Consider the following 20,933-nt stretch of genomic DNA (forward strand, 5'->3'; position numbering starts at 1 on the left):
CCCTAGATTTCTTTTTTTTCATTTGTGTCACAAGATAAAGCACTGTCAGGCTGCTTGAACATCACTTGAGCAGTCTCAATCTTTATTAGTTTCTTTAGCTGCTTGACCTTTACCTGACAGTCCCTTCCCATCTCAGGAATGTGTCTGCCACAGGTGCTACTAAGCCTGTCCTTCAATTCCTGCCATGGGGGAGCAGGTCCAAGAGCATAACATGAGGCTGCAGCCCTTCAAACTTGGACAAAAGTAAGTTACAATAAAATCGCTTCCTTATGACATGTTTCTTCAGCAGCAAAGTAGGAAATTTGATTCATTTCTTAAATTAAAAATATGAGGATTGACCTATCCCTGGAACAAAACATTGCAGTTGCTGCAGAATACATATTAACTCTCCTTATTTTCTCTTTCCTGGTCCATTGTTTTCTTAAAAGGACACTCTCTAGTTTCTCTTACTAGTTTTTTTTAAAAATCCTGATTTTTATGTCACAGTCTTTGATGAGAACCACTTTTCTAGAAATTACCTAATGCACAAAAGCAGCTTAATAATTTTATCATGTAGTTAAATTTTAAGAACTGATTTATCTTAGCTCTCTTTAAAGATGGTGCAGGTTTCTTTGGGAAGAAAGAACATGCTACAGCCATAAGAAGGTGCATCTGCTCAACTCAGTCCTCAGGGCCCAAGTCTAGCCCAGGTGGCTGGTGCAGAATTGCTCAGGTGTTCACAGTGCTGAGTGCTAACCTAGTCACCGAGTTAAGCCCCATGATGTCCCAGCTGCCAGACTACTGGGTAGTTCACAGAGAATCTGATACTCATAATGGCTTACGGATAAGTTACCTTTGAAGATGGAGTGAGTGGGAATCAAACGGGCTGCCATGGGTGAATGGCACTCAAATCCTTTAATGAAAATGATGACTGTGGAGCCCTCTCCTGGGAGATAGGAAAGGCACTGCACTTTTAGACAATGCCCCAATTACTGAGCATAATGAGATTACCTCCTCTCCCTCACAGAACTATCTGAGTGCCTTGCATACTTGAGACTTAAAACTTTTTTTTTAACACGGAACACTGCAACCTGTTAAGTTCCTTCATGAATTTAGCCTTAAAGTTGTTTGAGCCAGCAATTCAGTATTTCAAAACAATAACAATAGAGTACGTCATATAATCCCAGTCTTTGTGAAGGAGACATGTTTTGACATTTTTTGTTATGTTTTGTAACTAGTAAAAGTAGTTGGTTATCATCTAACCGCCAAGAATTTAGTATCACATCAGCTCTTTTAATTCCATCCAAACACACCAGCATTCTCCCCTTTATTTTAGTGAGGAAATCCATTGAGCTCCCTTGGGCCAGTAAAACCAAGTTCTATTAGTAAGACATACAAACTGCACTGACCAGTGCAGATGTGGTGAGCTGAGCTTGTTCTGTGTCCCCTTGAAGGCTGGTTGGGTACAAAAGCACTGCCTCTCTCTGAGGTGAAGAATACAGCATCTTTTGTCCATTGAGGCTTACCTCCTTTGCCTGAAATTCAGGGCCACAGATGACTACGGGGCTCTCCAGAAAGGGTTTAGAACACAGCTGTAGGGGAATGGGAGGGTAAGGAACCACATCACACTAAAGCTTCCCAAGCCTGGTAACCTCACAGCAACTCTCAGAAAAATGAAGTTTTTTCATTTCATCAAAAGAGTTGCCACAAGCAAACCTACAACTTAGAATTGTATGAGGTCTCCTGAAGCTCCAGTTCTGCTAAGTTAGGGTCTGTTGCTTTAGACCAAACATTTTCAGTCCATGGCATGCCAGTGGAGTGTTTACATGGTTTATAGGTAAAGGCCACAAATTCTTGCCTAATGTTAAATGTTGTTAATCAGCCATTAGACAGTTCATAGCATTTCTGGAAGGTTTATCTGGAGGAAAAGGGAAAAGATGTGTACAACCTGAGTTGGTCTTTTCAGTTATGCTTCTATCTCATCTGCCAACAGAGCATCTTAGAGTATCTGAGTATATAAATGTCAAGGACACATCTACTGGACCTCATTTCTGGCTCTTCCCTGCATTTCAAATGGATGCAGACAATTTTGTCCTCATAAAAGTTCATTTATTTCCACACTTTGTCCTATATATGTAAGTCCCAAGATTTGCTCAGGTCCCATAACATATACACAAACTGTGCCCAGAGAACACAAGAAAATGAAAATAACCTCCCAAAATACTTTTCACAGTATTAATTCAGGCAGTTAAATTCTGCTAGAGTACACTCTTAGGCCTTAAGCTCTATGGAATGACTATCAAGAGTGTTTTATACCTGCTCACAGAAGCTTGATTGACAGGTGACTAAACCTTGTTGATGATAGGCAAAAATAATCTTCCACAGTAGGATTGTACAGGAACAGGCACAGTCCTATACATGCTTGTTAATTTTGATACTTATAGTGGTCTTATATTGCTTTTTCTCCATACAAACACAAGCTGTCTTTTAAAGATCACATTTGACAAAATAACTCTTTGCAGGTTTTATTGCTTTATTTTAAAAGTGGTGTCACATGAAGAAATACTGTGACTCAAAATAAGTTATTAAAAAACCTACCAATCAGAAAATTTGTGAGAAAAGTCTGTACCTGCCAACTAGTTTACAAAAACTGGTGCCAGCATACCACTGGCACCTCGTAAGCCACACGCTGCTCACACCCAGGCGCATCCTTTCAGAAAGGCTTCCGTATTAAACCAGTGTCGGGACGGACATTTCGCATTTAAACGGGAGCAGCAGCGCCGCGGGAGCGGGTCCGTGCAGCGGGCCCGGGACACTTACAGTCGGTACAGCCTGTCCGGGCGCAGGCCCGGCCTCCAGCGCCGCCCTCACGGCTGCTGCACCTTCGTCCGCTTCACGGGAGGGTCATCGCCGCTCGCTGCCGCGTCCACGTTGTTTTCGTCTTCGCCTTCATCCTCCTCGTCGTCATTGTAGTCGTCGTCGTCGTCATCCCCGCCAGCACCTGCCGGAGTTGGGGCGGGCGCGGGTGAACGGTGCGGGGCGCGGGCGGCGCCCCGGGGCCGGCGGAGCCCCCTCGGCGCGCCCCCCCCGCCACTCACCGCGCCGCGCGCCGCCCGCAGCCGCCCGCTCCTCCTGCACCAGTGGCGCCAGTAGCTCCACCACCCGCTCCTGCAGCTCGCTCAGGGCCGCCCGCAGCCCGCGCAGCTGGGCGGCCTCGCCCTCCGCCGCCGCCGGGTACGGCACCCGCACCGTCCGCGTCCGCCCGTCGCGGCCCCGCAGCTCCGCCACCAGATCCCGGCACGGGCCCGGCTCGGGCTCCGTCTCGGCCGCCAGGTCCGCCATCACCGCCCGCCGCTCATGTCCCCGCCCCGCCGGTCACGTGCGGGCCGCGCGGGCCGCCCCGCCCCGCCGTGACACACCGCCCATAGTCACGTGGGGCGCGCGCCATTCCGCTTCCGCTGTGGCGCCCCCTGGCGCCTCCTCGGGCCCGCGTTTCCCGCCTCGCTTCGCGCTCCTCGGCCTTCGCGGCCCGGCGATGGAGGCGGCGGCTCCGGAGGGCGCCGAGCCGGGAAGCGGCGGGAGCGGCGCGGAAGAACCCGTGGTGTCCCTGGCGGAGGTGCTGGCGGAGAACGAAGAACTGGAGAAAGAAGCGCGGGCCGTGCTGGGGGGCAGCGACCACGAGCGCTGCAGTTACTCACAGGTGGGGGCGGGGCCGGGGGCCTCGGGGCCCGGGGGCGGGGCCTGGGCCCGGGGCGTGGCTCGGGGGCGGGGCCGAGGGGCGGGGCGAGGCCTGGGCGCGCGGGGCGGGGCGGGGCGGGGCGGGGCGGCGCAGCCCCCCCCAGTCCCCCGGCGCCCCTCACGCCGCGGTCCGTCGGTCGGTCGGTGTCTCTCCCCCAGGGCGCGGTGAAGCGGCAGGCCCTGTACGCCTGCAGCACCTGCACACCGCCCGGCGCCGAGCCCGCGGGGATCTGCCTGGCCTGCAGCTACGAGTGCCACGGCACCCACCGCCTCTTCGAGCTCTACACCAAGAGGTACCGGCCGGGGGTGGGAGCGGCCGTGTAGGAGCCTCACAGCTCCCGTGGCTCCCGATAAACTGCTGGGAATTGTTCAGAATACGAAACCCAGCGTGTTCTCACTTTATATAAACCCTGAAACGCTACATTTATCTTTCCAGGAATTTCCGCTGTGACTGTGGAAATAGCAAATTCAAAAATCTGCAGTGCAAGTTACTCCCGGTAAGTTTCAGACAGGTTTCAGGCATTCGGAGTCAAAATAACAGTCCTGGGAGGGTGGTGCCTTGCCTCAGCCAGTGCTGACTCATGTGACACCTCCAGTCCTCCCAGGAACTTAGAAAGGGTGGGAATATTACAGCAAGGAGTAAAACTGTTGAGGAACCGAAGGGAAATGCTGGGAGCAGAAGGAACATTTTGGTCCTTGCCGTCCATGAGGGCAGCAGTTCTGCATCCATGGTCAGCAGACCTCCAGGAGCAGGTTGTGGTGTTTCTGCACTCACATATCTCATTGGCTTTAAGCTGTTTCAGTACCTTTTGGGATGCAATTTTGTAGTTGCATTAAGAAAATTTAAGGCTGTGCTGCTATGAGAGGGACAGTTCTCTTTCCTTCTTTGTGATGGCATTAGTGCCCTAATAGTTTGTCACCAGTGCCTACTGCTGGGATGGTTTTTTACTGTATTAAGCTGCCTCTACTTTTCTTCTTGGTGGGCATTTTGAACTTTTCAGGTAACTGGCAGTCTTCATCTGGGAGGCAGCAACAAGATGCTGCTTGGTTTGCTTGCAGTGGTGCTCCCAGGATAATAGCTGTCCAAACATTGAAACAGACAGTGGCTTTGTGTATGCTTGTTTTGTTCTGGGAGAATTGAAATGGATCCAGAGCTAGTCAGCAAAGTCACGGTGCAGTGATCCCTACAGACACCTGTGACAATTGAAGATGTTACCACTTCTCATTTGAGTCAATGAAATACATCACGTGGTTGTTCCTTCTGCTTCAGTTCAGTGAAAATTCAATTGTACAGGTTAAGTGAGCTTCAGCATCTGTCCATTAATCTGTCTGACACCACAGTTGCCATTTGCTACAAGGGGGAGCAGACTGTTTTTCCTCTTTAGTTTTGAACTTTAGCATTCCTCATGTGCCCTATCTGCTGCTCATTGTAAAGCAGAGGTGTCTGGAGAATATCTTTCTTTTTGTATATTCAGGCTGATGAAAATAATGATGGTTTTAGGAATTAAGGGGGAACAGAAATGGCTGTCTTTTGTCATCTACTGTCTTTTGTTTTTTACTGTGTTGTCTTTTGAGACTTTTTCCCTTTTTCTCCTAGGAAAAGGGCAAGGTGAATCCAGGAAATAAATATAATGACAACTTTTATGGATTGTACTGTATATGCAAAAGACCTTACCCTGATCCTGAAGATGAGGTAAGACAAACAAAATCCAGTAGTAATCATACATAGATGGTGTTTATGGTAGATAACTGTAAAGGGTGATCACTGAGCTTTTCAAGGAAGATCCCACTTCAAGAAATCTTATGTTCCATATTGGTTTTCATGTGTTGTGTGAAGTAATTACTTGATAATTTTTTTCTAATGGTAAAGTATGTTTATGCCTTAGAGACAGAGGAGGAAGACAAGTCATCATTTGGACACAATGGTGCTGCAGTTCCCTGAAGTTGCAGAGTTTCCCTAGGGGACAGGGTTACCATAACCTGAGAAATGTGCATAATAAATGCATTACACGTGATAGGAGAGATCAGAATGTGCTTCCCTGTGCCTGCAGCATTGCTCTGGCAGGGCTTCTGGGGTGGGGAGAGTCTGTCTTGTCGCACTAGCTACAGTCCTAGGTGGTAGCCAGAACACTTTTTGTCTCTCTGAAACACTAAAACACAGCACTGCATTTGGACGTGCATGCTGTTGTTTGCAGTCACAGGAATCAGGTGTTCTAAAGAACAGGGGAAGCACAAGTCCACAAGTCTTTCAAATACAAAAAAGGGCAGTTTATAAGCTCCCCTCCCTCAAGTTCAGAGTCAGCTAAAAACATTTCTGAAGAAATAATTAATAGTTGTTTAATAACAAAGCATTTCATACTGTCCTGTGTGGTGACCAGTTAAGTTTGGTTCTGGCATTTTTCACTGACCTGGTGACAATGGGAATATCAGTATCTTTTTTCTGCTGACCTGTCTGTTCATGCATTTCTGCTTATAGGAAGAAGGATACCAGTAGTGTATTAACTTTTATCAGCTTTCTGTGAGAAAGTCTTGCCCTGCTGGGAAGACCGGTTTTGTAGTAATAAATGGGATTTCACAGCCTCAGTCATATGAGAGGCGACATGTGTTGAACCTGAGGGGGAAGCAAGCTGACCAACAAATCACTGACTACTTATTAATGGCAGCTCTCTTTGAGGGGTGAAGAGGGAAGTGCAATTCACTGAGCAGGATTTGCATGGTACTGCAGTTTGAGACTGGTGAGAGATTCTGGAGGTTGCTATTAATGTTAATAATATGAATGTTCATCTAGATTCCAGATGAGATGATCCAGTGCATAGTTTGTGAAGACTGGTTCCATGGAAGGGTAAGGAAACTATAAATAGCAGAACTGCCATTTGCACAGGATGGAGTTGGTGGTGGCTAGGTTTGTATGGTAATTCTTACTTGGGAAGTGTGCTGTAGTTCTCAAAAGAGATTAATACAGGAGTTCCAAGGCATTTGTTTTCAGCTTATGTAAAGGAGCATTGAAAATCTACTCTTGCACTGCTGTCTGCTCCAGTTAAAACATACTGGGAAGAGTCCTACCTTTTTGAAGGCTACCACTGCAGAATAAAGTAATAACTTTATAACTGTCTCCTTAATTAGAAAACTCTAATCAGCATAGTTGGTGAGGAAAAGATTCTTACTGAGGCACATCATTATCAACGATCTGAATAGTTTTTCCTTCAAAAGAATGTCTTTTAAACTCTTAATTCCTTTAAGTAGCAAGGAACAGACTGTGCTGTTCATTCTTGATTTCAAACTTTGGGGAAGTCTTTTGAAAGCAGCCAAGCACTGTAGTGGGTGCTCTACTTAATGGGTAAGCATTAAGGATTCAGCCTCTTGTGCCTTGAAGGGCACAAGTGAAATTCCATGCTTAAAGTTTCAAGATCAAAGAGTAAAAAAAAAAAAAACTATTGGCTTCAGTGATGGGTTCTTGTAGATAAACTTCTTGTGTATTAAGTGTGTGAATGCAGAATGTTGTGCTGCATACTGTGAGCTTTGCAGAAATGCATTTTCAAAAGAAAGCCACTAAGTGCTTTTAATTGCCCAAAGAGTTATCATCAATTTATGGACAGCTTTGGGACTGAATTCTTCTCAAGTTCAGTATGTGATCAATATAGATGCTTCACTTCTGAGTGCTCACTTCTTTCTGACAGCATCTTGGAGCAGTTCCCCCTGAAAGTGGAGATTTCCATGAAATGGTGTGCCAGGCCTGCATGAAACGTTGCCATTTCCTATGGGCTTATGCACCCCAATTAGCAGGTAAAGAAAGTCAAGAGATCTGAGCCAGTACTGTGTGAGCATGTATTTCTCATACATGGTTGGTTAATGACATAATACTGGTTTTAAGTGGTTGGAGAAATGATACTCATTAATTATATTGGACAATCACCTTCAGCAGTGGAACATGGGGGATGGCAGTAATTTGTGTAAAAAAAACCCAGCAGTTTTCATTCTTAAATCTTGATTCAGTGCTGCTTGCTTTTAGTTACTTTATCAAAGATGTCTAGCACAAAATGGGTGAAGATTTTGTATGTGACTCAAGGAACTTAATTTCTAAACTGGATCAAAGAACTGAAGAGCCATCCTAAGGGAAGCAGTGAGACAAGCACTTCTTACAGACGCTCTGAGCAGCAAAGAGTGAATGGCAGAGTGACCTGGAATGAATATGTTTAACATTAATCTGGGTAGAGCTGGGGCTGTACTCAGGACACACGTTCCCTGTGATCACGCCAGCTCTGTGGACTTAAAAGAATAGGTGACTTGAATTCTGTAGAAAGAACTAGTTTCTCACAGTCTCCTCAAATTACTGCATGTGTCAGCTGCTGATAGATTTGTTGTGTGCCCAAAATTTCAATGATATTTTTAAGGTTGGCTACCTGAAGTTCTTTTCCTTCTAATGTGAATAGTACTGAACAAGGTGTTTGTTTTTGGTTTTCCTCCTTCTAACCAGCTTTGTCACAGGGCACATTCTTGAACTGGCATCAAACAGAAACTTGTTTTAAATAAGAGATTAGCATAGTTAATCTGGGGTAGTGTTTTTGAGGTGTGTTTGGAGAAAATGAAAAACTCCAACACAGTCACGTGACAAAAAAAGCACATGACAGTTACTGAAGCTGTGATAGCTTGCAAGGGGTGTCAAGAAGGAGAAGCATCTTAGTGAAGAACCTCTTCCCTCTTCTCTCTCCTAGGGCTTAGATTTTGGGAAGCAGAGTGTTTTAGAATAGGAGAAGCTGAGAGAATGTCTGTAGTGGTCTGTACTTTTTCTGGCACAGTATTTTTATTTGTGGGTATGTATCTTCCAGTTCCTCCTTTGACCAAAGCGAGCTCCCTTGAAGATGAAGGGATTGTCCTGAAAGTAGAGGAAAGTGAAGAGCAGAAGAAAGAAATAAAAAAAGAAGCTGGAGTGGAACACCATGACACAAAGGAGGAAAAGCAATTGGAACAGTTTAATGAACCATCCACTAGCTCTGGATCTGCCTGTACTGAGGTAAAATGTGCCTTCTGCTCTGACCTGCACATCCTCGTGCTGCTGACAGTTGAAGTGAAGCCCACCTCACTCTGTACAGGCTTAGGGAAGGATGTTCAGTCTGTTCCCATGTTCCTCTTCAGTCCTGCAGTCTCTGTGGAGCACAGTGTGAGCTGTGGAGCAGGGCTGTCAAGAGATGTAATGTCTGTTTGCAGATGGGCTTCATCTGTCCCTTCTTCTCAGCCACCTGGCCAGTACACTGAGGTGACTTCTCTTTGTTCCAATACACGGTGTAACTGCACTTGCATGATGGTCCAGCTCTGAGTTCTTAAATATTTACAGTTTTTGCAGAAAATTTATACAGAAATTTCCCATGGAGATTGCTGAAACCACATCAGTATTCTCATGTGGATGGTAATATAGGTTGTTTATAAAAATAAATGTGTTTGAGACAAAAGAAAATTCCTGCCTAAGGAGAAGGATGTGCCAAAAAGAACAGGGTCTCTTTGAAGTGATGTTACAGAGTATTGAACACTCTCATTTTATTTCAGGTAGTTACTAAGAGTGAGGAGCTCATCTGCAAGCTGAAAGAGCTCCAAAGCAAGCCATTTGTAAAAAAAGATACTGCCACCTTTTGGCCATCCAGCTGGAGGAGCAAATTATGCACTTGTGAAGACTGTTTGGTATGTATGTTCTCTTCATATGTATGTATGCTTGGTATGTATGTTCTCTTCATTACCATCACAGATGTGGGACAGGCAGGGAGGAGCTCCCAGACTGTCATTGAGGAGAAGCTTTAGGTAAAATCTGTGTGAATATTCTTAATGCTGAAACCTCACTTCTTTCCACCTAAAGATTCACATTGAATCCTGTGGGATTAACATAGCAGGAAAGGGTTTCTAAATGTTTGTATTTTCTTTGCTGCTTTAATCCAGTATTGCTTGGAAGTTGTTAAGAGAAGAATTCTGAAACACTGGATACAGATTCACCTTATTATTTTTATTGTTGTTATTTGTGATACTGAATACAACGAGGACTGGGGGAGAGCACCTCCATCTGAGAAGTTTTGTCACATAAATTTCACTTTATTCTCCAGAAAATGTATTCAGAGCTTGAAGTCCAGTTCCTGACAGATGAATGTGACACTGTCTTGGCCTATGAAAATAAAGGTACCAGTGACCAAGAGACAGAGAGGAGAGATCCTTTAATGGACACCCTTAACAGTATGAACAGAGTGCAGCAAGTGGAACTCATCTGTGGTAAATACAACTGCATTTTTAGAGTCTCCCTGAACATGCTTTACCTGAACAGTTTGCCTCAAGAGATTGATGTCTAGTGTGTAGTGTCAAACTACTTTTTAAGTAACATGCAGACAACTGTATGACAGGTTGCACACCTCAGTCAGGATTGGTCCTCTCTGGCCCATCATGACAACTGTAATTTACAGTGAGACACTGGATGGTGTGTGAACTTTCACCCTGTTTAAAATCTTAGATACTGTAACGATAGTGATTTATTGTAATGTGAATATTTAAACATTAATTTGAACTTCTGCTGTCTGGCTGATTTATATTGCTCTATGCTGTTGTTTGGCAATCTCCTGTTGGCTGGGGAGTGCCAGCCAGGCGTCCCCTGTGGCTCTGCTGCAGAGCACAGTGACAAGGCAGTGCTGAGGTGTTTTACACGTGGAGCTGTTTCTCTGCTCCAGCCAGGGCTCTGCACTCTGGCAAGGACAGTGTCCCAGTCCCCACTTACAGGCTGCACCTTCCCACCACACCCCACACGTGCTTTTGTGGGGGAAGCTGGGAGCAGGGCCAGTCTGTTGGTTACCTGTGCTAATTCACTCACTGATCTCTGTACCTTTCTCTGAAATCAACCCAAACAGACACTCACACTGCATCGGTTAGTCTCATAAATGATTAGGCTTCTCATGTTTACATTATTATTATTTATAATCTAATTCAAACCTAGATTTGTCTGAATTAAGCCTAACAAATGACAAGAGGAAGTAGAACAAGTTGTGTTCTTGAGCCAGTGGTAAACTAAAACTGAGTATCTTACTGTTGTTTTCTTTGCCTTTGCTTTGCCATCCAGAATACAATGATTTAAAGACAGAACTGACTGACTATCTCAGGCGGTTTGCAGATGAGGGAACGGTAAGGTGCAACTTTCAGAATTTGTTTGCCAGAAAATGTGTTTTAAAGAACTGCTGAGGGCTGGGTGGTGAATACCATGATGTTCTGTTGTAATGTTTTTTCTTGTCTCTTGAGTTGCTGGTACTACAGTAGAAATCTGAAATCGCTTATTTGATTTGAGGTTAACAATTCTTTAATGATATTGTTGAGAGATAATGGGAACTTTACATAAATCTATCTGCAAGGTACTGAGAGCAGTTCTTAGATTAAAATGAAACTTCTGTTGCTCTCTGTTGCTCTAGGTAAGATATTCAGGAAGAAAAGCTTTTAACCTTTCTGGTTTTTCTTAGATTGACTCTAAACCCTTAAAAGAATAAGGACTGACCATGATTGTCAGTCTTGCCAGTTGTTTTCCTGCAGAGATTTGCATGCCATCATTAAATATCACTTGCATTTTGTTGGCTGACTTGCTGTATTGCTATTCTTAGTTACATTGGAATGACCCTGAAGCAAGCTAATGAAAATCTTGCTTTGTGTTAAATTTTCTGATGATAAAAGCAAGAGGTCAAAGTCATTAAAATACCATTGGGAACTTTGGTCCTGTCTTTGCTCTGCCTTTGGGGAGCTCATTTCCCTGTTTGTATTATCTACAATAGAATTTGGGCATTAATCCTCTCCTTCAGGTGCAACACGAAAGCTGTTCCAGAGAAATTTCAGAGTATTTGCTTTTCTGTGCTTTGTGTATTATGTGTGGAGATAAAACAGGATTCTTTAATTAAGCTCTTCCACCACAACTTGGGTTTCATGCTGCTTCTCCTAGGTGGTTAAAAGAGAAGACATTCAGCACTTCTTTGAAGAATTTCAGTCTCGGAAAAGGCGACGGACTAACAGGATGCAGTACTACTGTAGTTAGACTGAGAGGGTTTGGGTCTGAAAGGACAACTGGCAAAACAATGTTCACTGGCAAACAGAAAAGGCATCTTCAGTTTTTGGCTTCTCATCAAAATCCAGCTGTCCAAGAAATATCATCATTTTGTCTTATACTTCCTTCATTTGTAGCACCTAAAACATGTTCTTAACAAATCCTTACATGGCACGTAGAGGGATTTCAGTACCGATGGACTTGGCATTCCCGGCAAAGCCGGCCGTGTCTCCAGGGGAGGAGGGCGGCTCCCGGAGCAGCGTGTGCTGCCGCTCCCCTGGTTACTGCCGGGGCTGGAGCTGTGCCTGTGCTAAACCCGCCCGGCCTCCGCCCTGCCCTGCCCTGCCCCTCGCTCCCGGCTCTCCTGCCGGAATGGCTCTGCCTCCTCCCGTGGGGCTGCAGCCATTCCGGTGAGGGCCCAGCACCGAGGAGCTGCCTGTCCCTGCCCTGTCGCGGCCCCTCCGGGGCTGGGGGCCGGGCTGGGCTGAACCAGCGCTGCTGCCTGCTCGCTCCCGTTCCCCGGGCTGCTTGCAAATGGGAAAGCTGAGCTTAGGCTTGATGCAACACAGTGTTCTGTCTGGTTTTATACATTAAAAATCTTATTTCTAGTATTGGACAGGGATGATTTCTGTGGTTAAAAAAAAAAAATTCAGATGATCTTAATTTGCTCATCAGAACTAGGAGGAGGTACTAAATTACAAACTAAGCATGGGGGGGTTTGTTATATGCTTTGATTTTAAAAACTAGCCTACAGCAAATTCTTCTACTTTATAAATGTTGCTGAAAACACTGCAGCATCCTGGTATGTTGCTACAGTATGGAATGTTCTTTTTATAACCACTGTGATAATCATGGGACAGGAGATGTTTCACTGACTTTTAAGACTACACGTAGCTGCAATTAAAAATTAAGATTTTGTAAGTTTGGAGCCTAATGTAGTTAGACCCCAAAACATACATTAAATTTCTAGTTTTTGAGGATTTCTATATCATGGGGTACTATTCTGCCTTTCCATGTTAATGGTTTTTGAAAAGCAAAGGTAGACTTTTATCATTCTCACTATTAACTATTTCTGACCATTTTATTTACAAACAGTAGTTTAGCATAGATGCTCAGCTGAGCAGCTTCATAGAACATAGACTATGCTGAGTTGGAAGGGACCCAGCAGGATCATCACATCCAACTCCCTGCCCTGCACAGGACACCCCAAGAGTCACATCATGTGCCTGAGAGCAGTGTCCAAACACTTCTTGAACTCTGTCAGGCTGGTGCTGTGACCACTGCCCTGGGGAGCCTGTTCAGTGCCCAACCACCCTCTGGGTAAAAAACTCATCTCTGATATCCAACCTGAACCTCCCCTGACACAAGTTCAGGCCATTCCCTCAGTCCTGTCACTGGGCACCACAGGGAGGAGATCAGTGTCTGCCCCTCCTCTTCCCCTCACAGGAAGCTCCAACTGCAGTGGGGTCTCGCCTCAGTCTCCCCCAGGCTGAAGAGACCAAGTGACCTCAGCCCCTCCTCACATGGCTTCCCCTCAAGGCCCTTCAAGGTCCTCCTGGCCCTCCTTTGGACACTCTTTGACAGCTTTGTATCTATTTTATATTGTGGTACCCAGAACTGCCCCCAGGGCTCAAGGTGAGGCTGCCCCAGTGCAGAACAGAGCAGGACAATCCCGTCCCTTGCCTGGCTGGTGATGCTGGACCTGGTGCACCCCAGGACATGGGTGGCCCTCCTGGCTGCCAGGGGACTGCTGACTCATGCTCAATGTGCCATCGACCCCCAGGGCCCTTTCCTATTTGCTTTTAAATTTAACTCTGGGTATTGCACATGCTCTTTTTTTGGTAGCAACTGTTACAGGAGCTATAACTGCACATCTAACTACAATATAAAAAGATTAAAATAACTTTTCACTGTGTACTGTCTTGTTTTCTGTCAGTGCTGCTGTAGTGTTACATCCTCGAACCAGGCAGAGGGAGCCCAGTGATGACTTGTTAGCCAAGCCACCACGGTGCATAATGGGAGCTAATCAAACCCAAGATTTCTAGACCTTTGTTTCTACCTGACCCAGGTGTGAAACAAGGGATGGCAGCCTGCTGGCAAGTACAGTTTAGAGCAGGACAGGGTCATGTTTCCTCTGTGTTGCAGTTTCTGTAACTCAGTGGGGGAAGGGTACCCAAAGGCAATTGTGTCTTCCACAGGAAAGGCCCCAGTGATCACAGAAATGCTTTATGGCCCAGTGCCAGCCTTGCTGTGATTAAGAAAATACAGCAGTGATGGAAGGAGTGAGTTCAAATGTAGAATTCCTGTGGCTCCAGTTGCAGAGCACAGGGCCACATGAGAACTGTCCATTCCTGGCATCAGCCTGTATGGAAGCAGGGTGCACCTGAGGGGACCGAGCTCCAAGTCTCCCTTTCCAATGCAAAAAGCCTCCCCTAAGCAAAGGGACATCAGGCATCCTCGCCTCCTCTGAGGCTGGCAGGCTTAGAAGCACTGTTCCAAAGTGAGAGCCTGTAAGAAAAAATGTTAAAATTGTCTAATTTAGGAAGCTCCTAGAACTCGTCTTCCTGGGTGTGGGAGTGAAGGTGTCAGTAATTAACATGTGGGACCACACAGTTCTCCCTCTCCTACCCCACCTGTGCTCCGTGTCAGGATGTAGCCCACAGTATTTTGCTCTTGTACACCAGAGTGGGACCAGGCCAGATGACACTTCTGAACTTCAGTCATTGCTCTGAAGCAGTGAGGCACTTGTTCCTGAGACACAGATGTAATGAATTGTCAGCTGGAATAGTTGGCAGGGAAACTGCAGCCTGGGAATGCTGGGTATGGAACATCTGTCCAGCTGCTCTGATGAGAAAATGAACACCCGCTTCCTTGCACGCAGGGCTGCGGCCCAAGGCCCAGCTCAGAGCGGCCCCACTGCCTTTCACAAGGCATGGCCTCAGGCAGGCAGGCCCCAGCCAGAGCTCACAGAACTACTTCACTGAAATGCTTTTCACTTGTATTAACTGCCTGATCAGAGTGACTCATTTCAAATCCCTCTTTTACACTGGTTGATACCACGTCTTTGGTGTTCACAGCATTATTTCACCCCTTTTTTCCCAAAAGCCTTTTCACTTTATTGCTGGGCACCTCTCTCCTGGCCCCGCTCACTGCAGCCTGGAGTGAGCAGGGAAGGGTACTGGGTGCAGCCAGGACCAGCAGCTCAGGGGAAGCAGCCACACAACCACATTCTATACAAGCCATTTATTTGAAATGCCAACTATACGTAGGATAAAGTCAGTGTTACATGCTTCTCAGCAACAGTAGAAAAATAGAACCAGTGAAAACCTTTTTACAACTGTAATGGTACTCAAAAGAGAAATGTATTGTTTTACAATGCATCACACAAGACTAGAATTCAAGTTTGGAGGTACCTAAATAAAAATACTATTTTTTTTAAAAAAACACTATGTACAATTGAAGCGTAAACAAGTTTTACAAAGTACTGGTTATGCAGGTTGTAGAAAAAACACTTGCATAGGACATGAAGTCAGTTTAAGAAAGTTTTCTGAGCCTTTAGCATTGAAGGCACTTGACTTTATACCAGTAACAACACAAGGACAAGAAACAAATTCTTAACACTGCCGAGGGCAGGGCTGCCTTCTGGCAGTACAGGTAATTACAGAAACCCCAAATGCGGTTTTACAAGTTTCCCTCAAAGCTGTTCCCTGCATCCAGCAGGGCTCAGCACCACCTCTACCATAGAAGCATACAATTATTAGAAGAACAGTGCCTCAAACAGCATTAGTGTTCTTTCAAAAAAAAAACCAAAAAAACCAAACAAACCAGAAAAACAACCAAAACAACCAAACCAAAAACCCATACAAAACACCCAATCCCCCATGCCCCCACCCCTTTCCCAAACCCAAACCAAAGAAACCCCTAAAGACATACATTTGGGACATTCTGGGACCAAAACCCAAGGCTTACAAGGACAGGTGGCCACAGTCTTAATTTTCATAAGTGAAAATCCTTAAGAACAGGAAAATACAACATGAAACTGCCAATCAACACAGCAGTAACTAATACACAACTACAGTAATTCTGTGGAACAACAAAACATTTCAAAGGAAGGATGTATTTTAGGAATTAAGTTATTCATCCATATATTAAGGAAAAGAGGAGCTGGGTTTGGGGAAAGGGGAATAAAAACCTTTTTGCATGTTGCTCACTAAATGCAAGTCTGAGCTCTCTCTTTAATAGAACAAGGAACATGAGTCTCCTTCATTCAAAAAAACAATGTTTATAACTCTATCCTCAAGCAAAATAGTCAATAATCTGTCATTTCCATCTAATTTATAGAAGGAAAAGATGTCAATTTCCAGCCTAATCAGAAAGTGCTTCATGTAAACAAGGAGCTTCTGCACCAAAGTTTCAGTAGACAGAGAACAAGGAGTAGCAGGTAGCACAGGTATGTGTGGTGTGCAAGTGAGATGTAGGATGAACACTGGCTTGTGAATAATGCTGCCATGAAAAATGGTCTCACCCCTCTGCACATCCCAAGTAGGAAATCCTGCTCTGGAGTACAAAAATAAAGTTCCAGTAATTCAAGAAATCCTTCTTTTCCACTTCAAACCAGCTGCCATTAGCTGCCATCTTCTTCTCAATTCAAAATATGCAAGTGAAAACAGATTGTCTATATGGCCTGATTGTCTTTGTGGCCTCAGAAGGACTTGTCTTTCATTCTGCATCTACTTTTAAACACTTAATTCATCCTTTTTTTAATACTGCACAGCTCCTGAGACTTCAGAAACAATTTTGTATTCTAAAACGCAGACATGTCTTCCCCAGAGGCATTTCTCACCAGCTTATTCCAAAGCCAAAGCATTTCATGATTTCCCTCAAACCATAACCTCAGAACTTCTCATCTTCCTAAGCCACACCCCCCCAACCCATATTTCAAGCTTAAAGTTCTATCTGTAGATCTCAGTTCCACCTCTGCCCAAGTACACAGTGCCACATCAAACTGTGATAATCAAAGTAGTTTTCCTGAAGTACATCTACCAGTTTTAGGCAAAAATGTTGAGAATAATAAGTTTTCTGAGGGCAGCTGTAATGTTTTAGTAGTTAAGCTACCAACACATACATGATGCAAGTCCAGGGAGTTTTCAGGGTGTGTGCTGAAAGATCCTGGTGAGGATGAGGCCTTTGTGTGGTTAGAGCTATGCAGTCAGACAGCACTGTGTTCAGCTCTGCAGGAGAAACCCAATGAGCCTCAGCCCCTGAACCTGCAGCAGCACCATTCCCCCCCTGACACCTTCTTGCATTTAACAGTGTTCTACACCACAGTCCCATGGAAATCCCACAGATGGGTGATGAAGCCAGGACCACCCAGTGCCTTGACTGTGGGCAAAAAACAAGATTAAAAAAAGCTGACAGAGGAAAAAAAAAATCTCCCGTCACCCACAAGACACATCACCTGCAGAGTTCAGGCAAGTTTCTGCTCCAGCCCTACCCCATGCTTTCCATGGCTGCATCTTAAAAGGAGCACCTGCAGAACCACCACAGAAGCAGGCCTATAGATGTGTCTGCAGGAGACACAGAGTTTATTGGTTCAAAGAACCCATATCTTAATTCATCTAGAAGCTATTTGGTAGTTTGGAAACACAGAATTCAATATATTTTAGTAACACTGTGTTGTTACTAGGCCTTCCATACTTTAATGAAACACATTAGGTAAGAATTTGCCATCAACTAAAATCAAAAGTAAAGTTGCAGCAAGATTTCTGTTAAACAGTATTAAGCACTTTGAGCTGCAGGAAACAATTCAACCTAACCTTAAAGCAGTCCTTAGGTCACACCTGGGACTATAGTTTTCTGCTATAGAGAAATTCATTACAGAAACTGCATTTAAACCTCCCACCAAACAGGACCTTACCAGCAATCACTACTCTGCAGTGGCATCAGATAGGGATCAATGAATGCAATGAATTTGTGGTTAGAACTGCACCATGAGTATTAAGGATGTAATTCATAATTGTAACCTTTCCCCTGGTGCTCTGCTGAACCCTGCCCCAGTGGCAGGAGCCAGCCCAGATCAGCATCCTTCCCTCCTCACACCCTGTTAACAGGGGAATCTCATTTCTGTGCTTTCAAAAAGCAAATCAGGCAATGGAGGTGTAATTTAAGAGCGCCAAAGCGTGGTGATGCTGAAGCAGTGACTCTTCCCTTGGATTCTGCTCACAGAACAGCTGCACCTCTGGGGCCAGCACCACGTGAGGAACACTGTCACTGAGAGTGAAGCCCTTTAGAAAGCACAGGCAGGAGAAAGCAAGGCCATGGGCTGTCACCCTGGGAGGGAAACCCTCCCATGTGTTCAGGCAACAGCGAAGGTTCCGAGCCTCGTCTTCCTGACACTCCAGGAGTCTGCAGGAATCCGCTCACCTGGTCTTCGCTTACCCACGGATGAGCAGCTGGAAGAACAAGTAATTACTGTAATTTTTACAGTATTTCTAGATTTATTTCTAAATGGGCAAATCAGCAATTCTAGTCTGTCTAGTAAGTGCTTCCTGCTTCCAGGTGATCATGAAGTCCTCCATGGTCACAGCCGAAACAACAGTAAACAGACTCATCCTGTCATATTCCAGTGAATTTCACAGGAATTTGGATTCCTAAATATCCCTCTGGATTTTTAAAACCCCAAATATAATTCTTGAAGTGGGTTTGCTATGTATATAAAGATAAGACCAGCTGCCAGAACTTTTCAAACAAAATATTAGATTGGATTCTTGCTGTAGTCGTAAAAATCAGGAAGATTTCAATCTAAACAAACAAACAAAAAATCCAACTAAAAATGTAGTTTTTTGATGTGCTGTTCTTTGGAATTCCTATAATTAAAAAATAAACGCACTGTTATTATCTCATAAGAAAATACATTTCATAATGTGCAACCCAATGCACATAGAGAATCAGCATGTGAAAGGGTAAATGCAAAAGTATGAAAATACAGTCCTTTAAATGTGACATTAAAGTTTAACATATTACTACAAAACTAATACACTATAATAGATGTACAGGTGCAAAAGGCTACCAGGTTGTAGAAAAAAGGTACCAGTTTCTGTTTTTTTTAAAGGCTTAATTAAATCTGCTCCAAAAAAAAAATTGCAGCAAAATAAACCCAGAAGCAGCATTAAAACCAAACTGATAACATGCTGTCTCTAATAAAGCAATGTATGTACAAAACAAGTGAGCTAAGCTGAATTTTTCTGCTGGCATGAAAGAATTTCTCTGACAGAAGTCAGGCCAAAAGTTGCAAGGAATGGGATGTTTACAACTCTTAGGCACAGAGAAATAGTGGAGGTTGCTTTCATAGGGCAGATTTTTTGTACAGGAAGTCTGGTTTGTTTGGAGACCTCCTTCCTCTGCTTACTCCATCTTCCCTTTCCAAATCTGCATTTCTCTGTGCTCCATGTTCCAATGGCTCATCATCTGCCAGTCTCCTACTGGGTCTCTCTTCTGGCACGTCAGAGTTGTATGCAGAGAGTGGAGGTCTGTTGGAGGTTAGCCCATAGGTTAAATCTGTTTCCATTTTTGTTCTTCCCCTGACGTGAACAGGGCCATTCCCAGCACTCTCCTGGGTAGCCAGTGCCAAGTCCAGCCGCTGGGGGGGCTGTTCTAAGACATCGAGGTGTATTGGCTCATTCTTCTGCCTGTGCTGATGCCCATCTTGTGAGAGCAGGTACTCCCTCCTAGAATCCTCTTGCTTTTTAGGAGAGATCTGGGAAGGTATATAGGCTGACTTTAAGCCACTTGGTGATGCCTTATTGTGGCTGTACAAATCTGGGCCAAAATAAATGCCTTGTGAAGGTGAAGGACTGTGCCTGTTGGGTGCTGGAGTAGAGGGTCTGCATGCAGCATTGGAGAAGTCATAGAAGTCAGGATATTCCTGTGGGTTTTCTCGAGCATCTATTTTTTGCTCTATTGCATGTTTTTTCCGAGAAGTAGGCATGTGTCTGTTCTGAATGCATGAAATGTGCTGGGGTGGGCCGGGCCCTACCTCTGTAACCGCCTGGCTCAGCTCCGTGTCCACCGTGAGCTCTGGCAACCTTCTGTCCTTCAGAGACATTGCTGACACTCCCATTGCGATGTCCGGCATCAGCTCGTTCAGCAGGGGCTGAGTACACTGGAAAAGAAAAGAAACTGGTCCATGGAAACGTGACAAGAGCTAACCACAAACTGTGTTTAGGATAGTTTTTGTAATTCAAAATGGCATTTTCTTAATCTACTTTAGTCTTGCCAACTTCAGCCTGCAAGTTTCCTGCACTGTTTAAAGAACACACCTATGCACCAACTTTCACCTTCCTGCTTCTTTCCTTCATGAAGCGGTTAAGTCACAATTACAGCTCCTCTTAAATGCATCTTGCCTTGAACATGCAGAAAAAGGACAATTGGCTGTACTGCTGAACTTCTTAAAGGCAGGCTTGCTCTAAGCCATTTACAATTATCAAACCAAACAAGGTACTCAGTGCAGAGCCTAACAAATGGTTTGTCACAGCACACAGCTCCAGTGCAGGGAAGCCACAACACATGTGCCATCACTACAGACACAACCCTTCTGCTTGCATCCCCCATTTTAAAGTTCGTAACCTGCGGACATGTGTGCTCAGGACAGCCTCAGTTACAGGGGGCTCTCTGGGCTCACCAGACCCACAGAGTACATGGAAGCTGCTGTGTGGCATTCTTCTCACCTATCCCATGCTTGCCTCAGCGCACAATTGCTCACATTGCAGCCTTCCAGACAGAAGAGTGAGAATTTCTACTTACATTTCTTATGAAAGCAACTTCAGTAATCATTGATTAAGTAAGTCACAAATTGCAGAAAGAATACAGAACAAAAATATCACCTACATTAAGCCTATGCTCCCCCTTGCATTACTTATGGACATGTTCTGGCAGAAATATTTCTGACACGAAAAAGGTTACAGTATATTTCCTTAGGGAAGTCAGTACTGATCAAAGGAGAGTGACATGCTATGAATCCCACCTTTGACCAAACAATGGCACACATTTCTAATATGAAGTTATAAATTTTATTCTAAAATAAAAAAAGAAGTGCAAAATATTTAAGACAATTGCTAATGGGAAGAAAATCCATTTTTCCAATCAGAACTTGAGAATCAAATCTGCATCT

The 20,933-nt window shown here is 44.7% G+C and overlaps 3 protein-coding genes across 4 annotated transcripts in view; 1 reads left to right on the top strand and 2 right to left on the bottom strand.

Moving 5' to 3' along the window:
• Positions 1-2,488: 2,488 nt before the first annotated feature.
• GON7 (GON7 subunit of KEOPS complex) lies at positions 2,489-3,552 on the bottom strand. Its single transcript, XM_036383599.2, has 2 exons — positions 3,078-3,552; positions 2,489-2,980 (listed from the first exon to the last, which is right to left on the bottom strand). The coding sequence occupies exons 1-2, from the start codon at positions 3,319-3,321 to the stop codon at positions 2,847-2,849; spliced, it is 378 nt and encodes a 125-aa protein (XP_036239492.1). The 5' UTR covers positions 3,322-3,552; the 3' UTR covers positions 2,489-2,846.
• On the top strand, positions 3,462-13,667 carry UBR7 (ubiquitin protein ligase E3 component n-recognin 7). Its single transcript, XM_036383596.2, has 11 exons — positions 3,462-3,679; positions 3,877-4,010; positions 4,154-4,214; positions 5,315-5,410; positions 6,506-6,559; positions 7,395-7,500; positions 8,544-8,728; positions 9,259-9,390; positions 9,804-9,966; positions 10,802-10,863; positions 11,663-13,667. Exons 1-11 carry the CDS (start codon positions 3,515-3,517, stop codon positions 11,753-11,755), a joined length of 1,251 nt encoding a protein of 416 aa, XP_036239489.1. The 5' UTR covers positions 3,462-3,514; the 3' UTR covers positions 11,756-13,667.
• A 1,325-nt stretch (positions 13,668-14,992) lies between these two features.
• Positions 14,993-20,933, bottom strand: part of BTBD7 (BTB domain containing 7) — a 52,362-nt gene continuing 46,421 nt past the window's right edge. For both annotated transcript variants that reach the window (XM_036384417.2, XM_036384416.2), the window contains one exon: positions 14,993-19,925. In XM_036384417.2, the coding sequence (XP_036240310.1) occupies positions 19,110-19,925 (816 nt within the window). In that variant the 3' untranslated portion in view covers positions 14,993-19,109. The remainder of the gene's footprint in view (positions 19,926-20,933) is intronic.

Source organism: Molothrus ater, chromosome 6, assembly GCF_012460135.2.
Source record: "Molothrus ater isolate BHLD 08-10-18 breed brown headed cowbird chromosome 6, BPBGC_Mater_1.1, whole genome shotgun sequence".
NCBI classification, from domain to species: Eukaryota; Metazoa; Chordata; class Aves; order Passeriformes; family Icteridae; genus Molothrus; species Molothrus ater.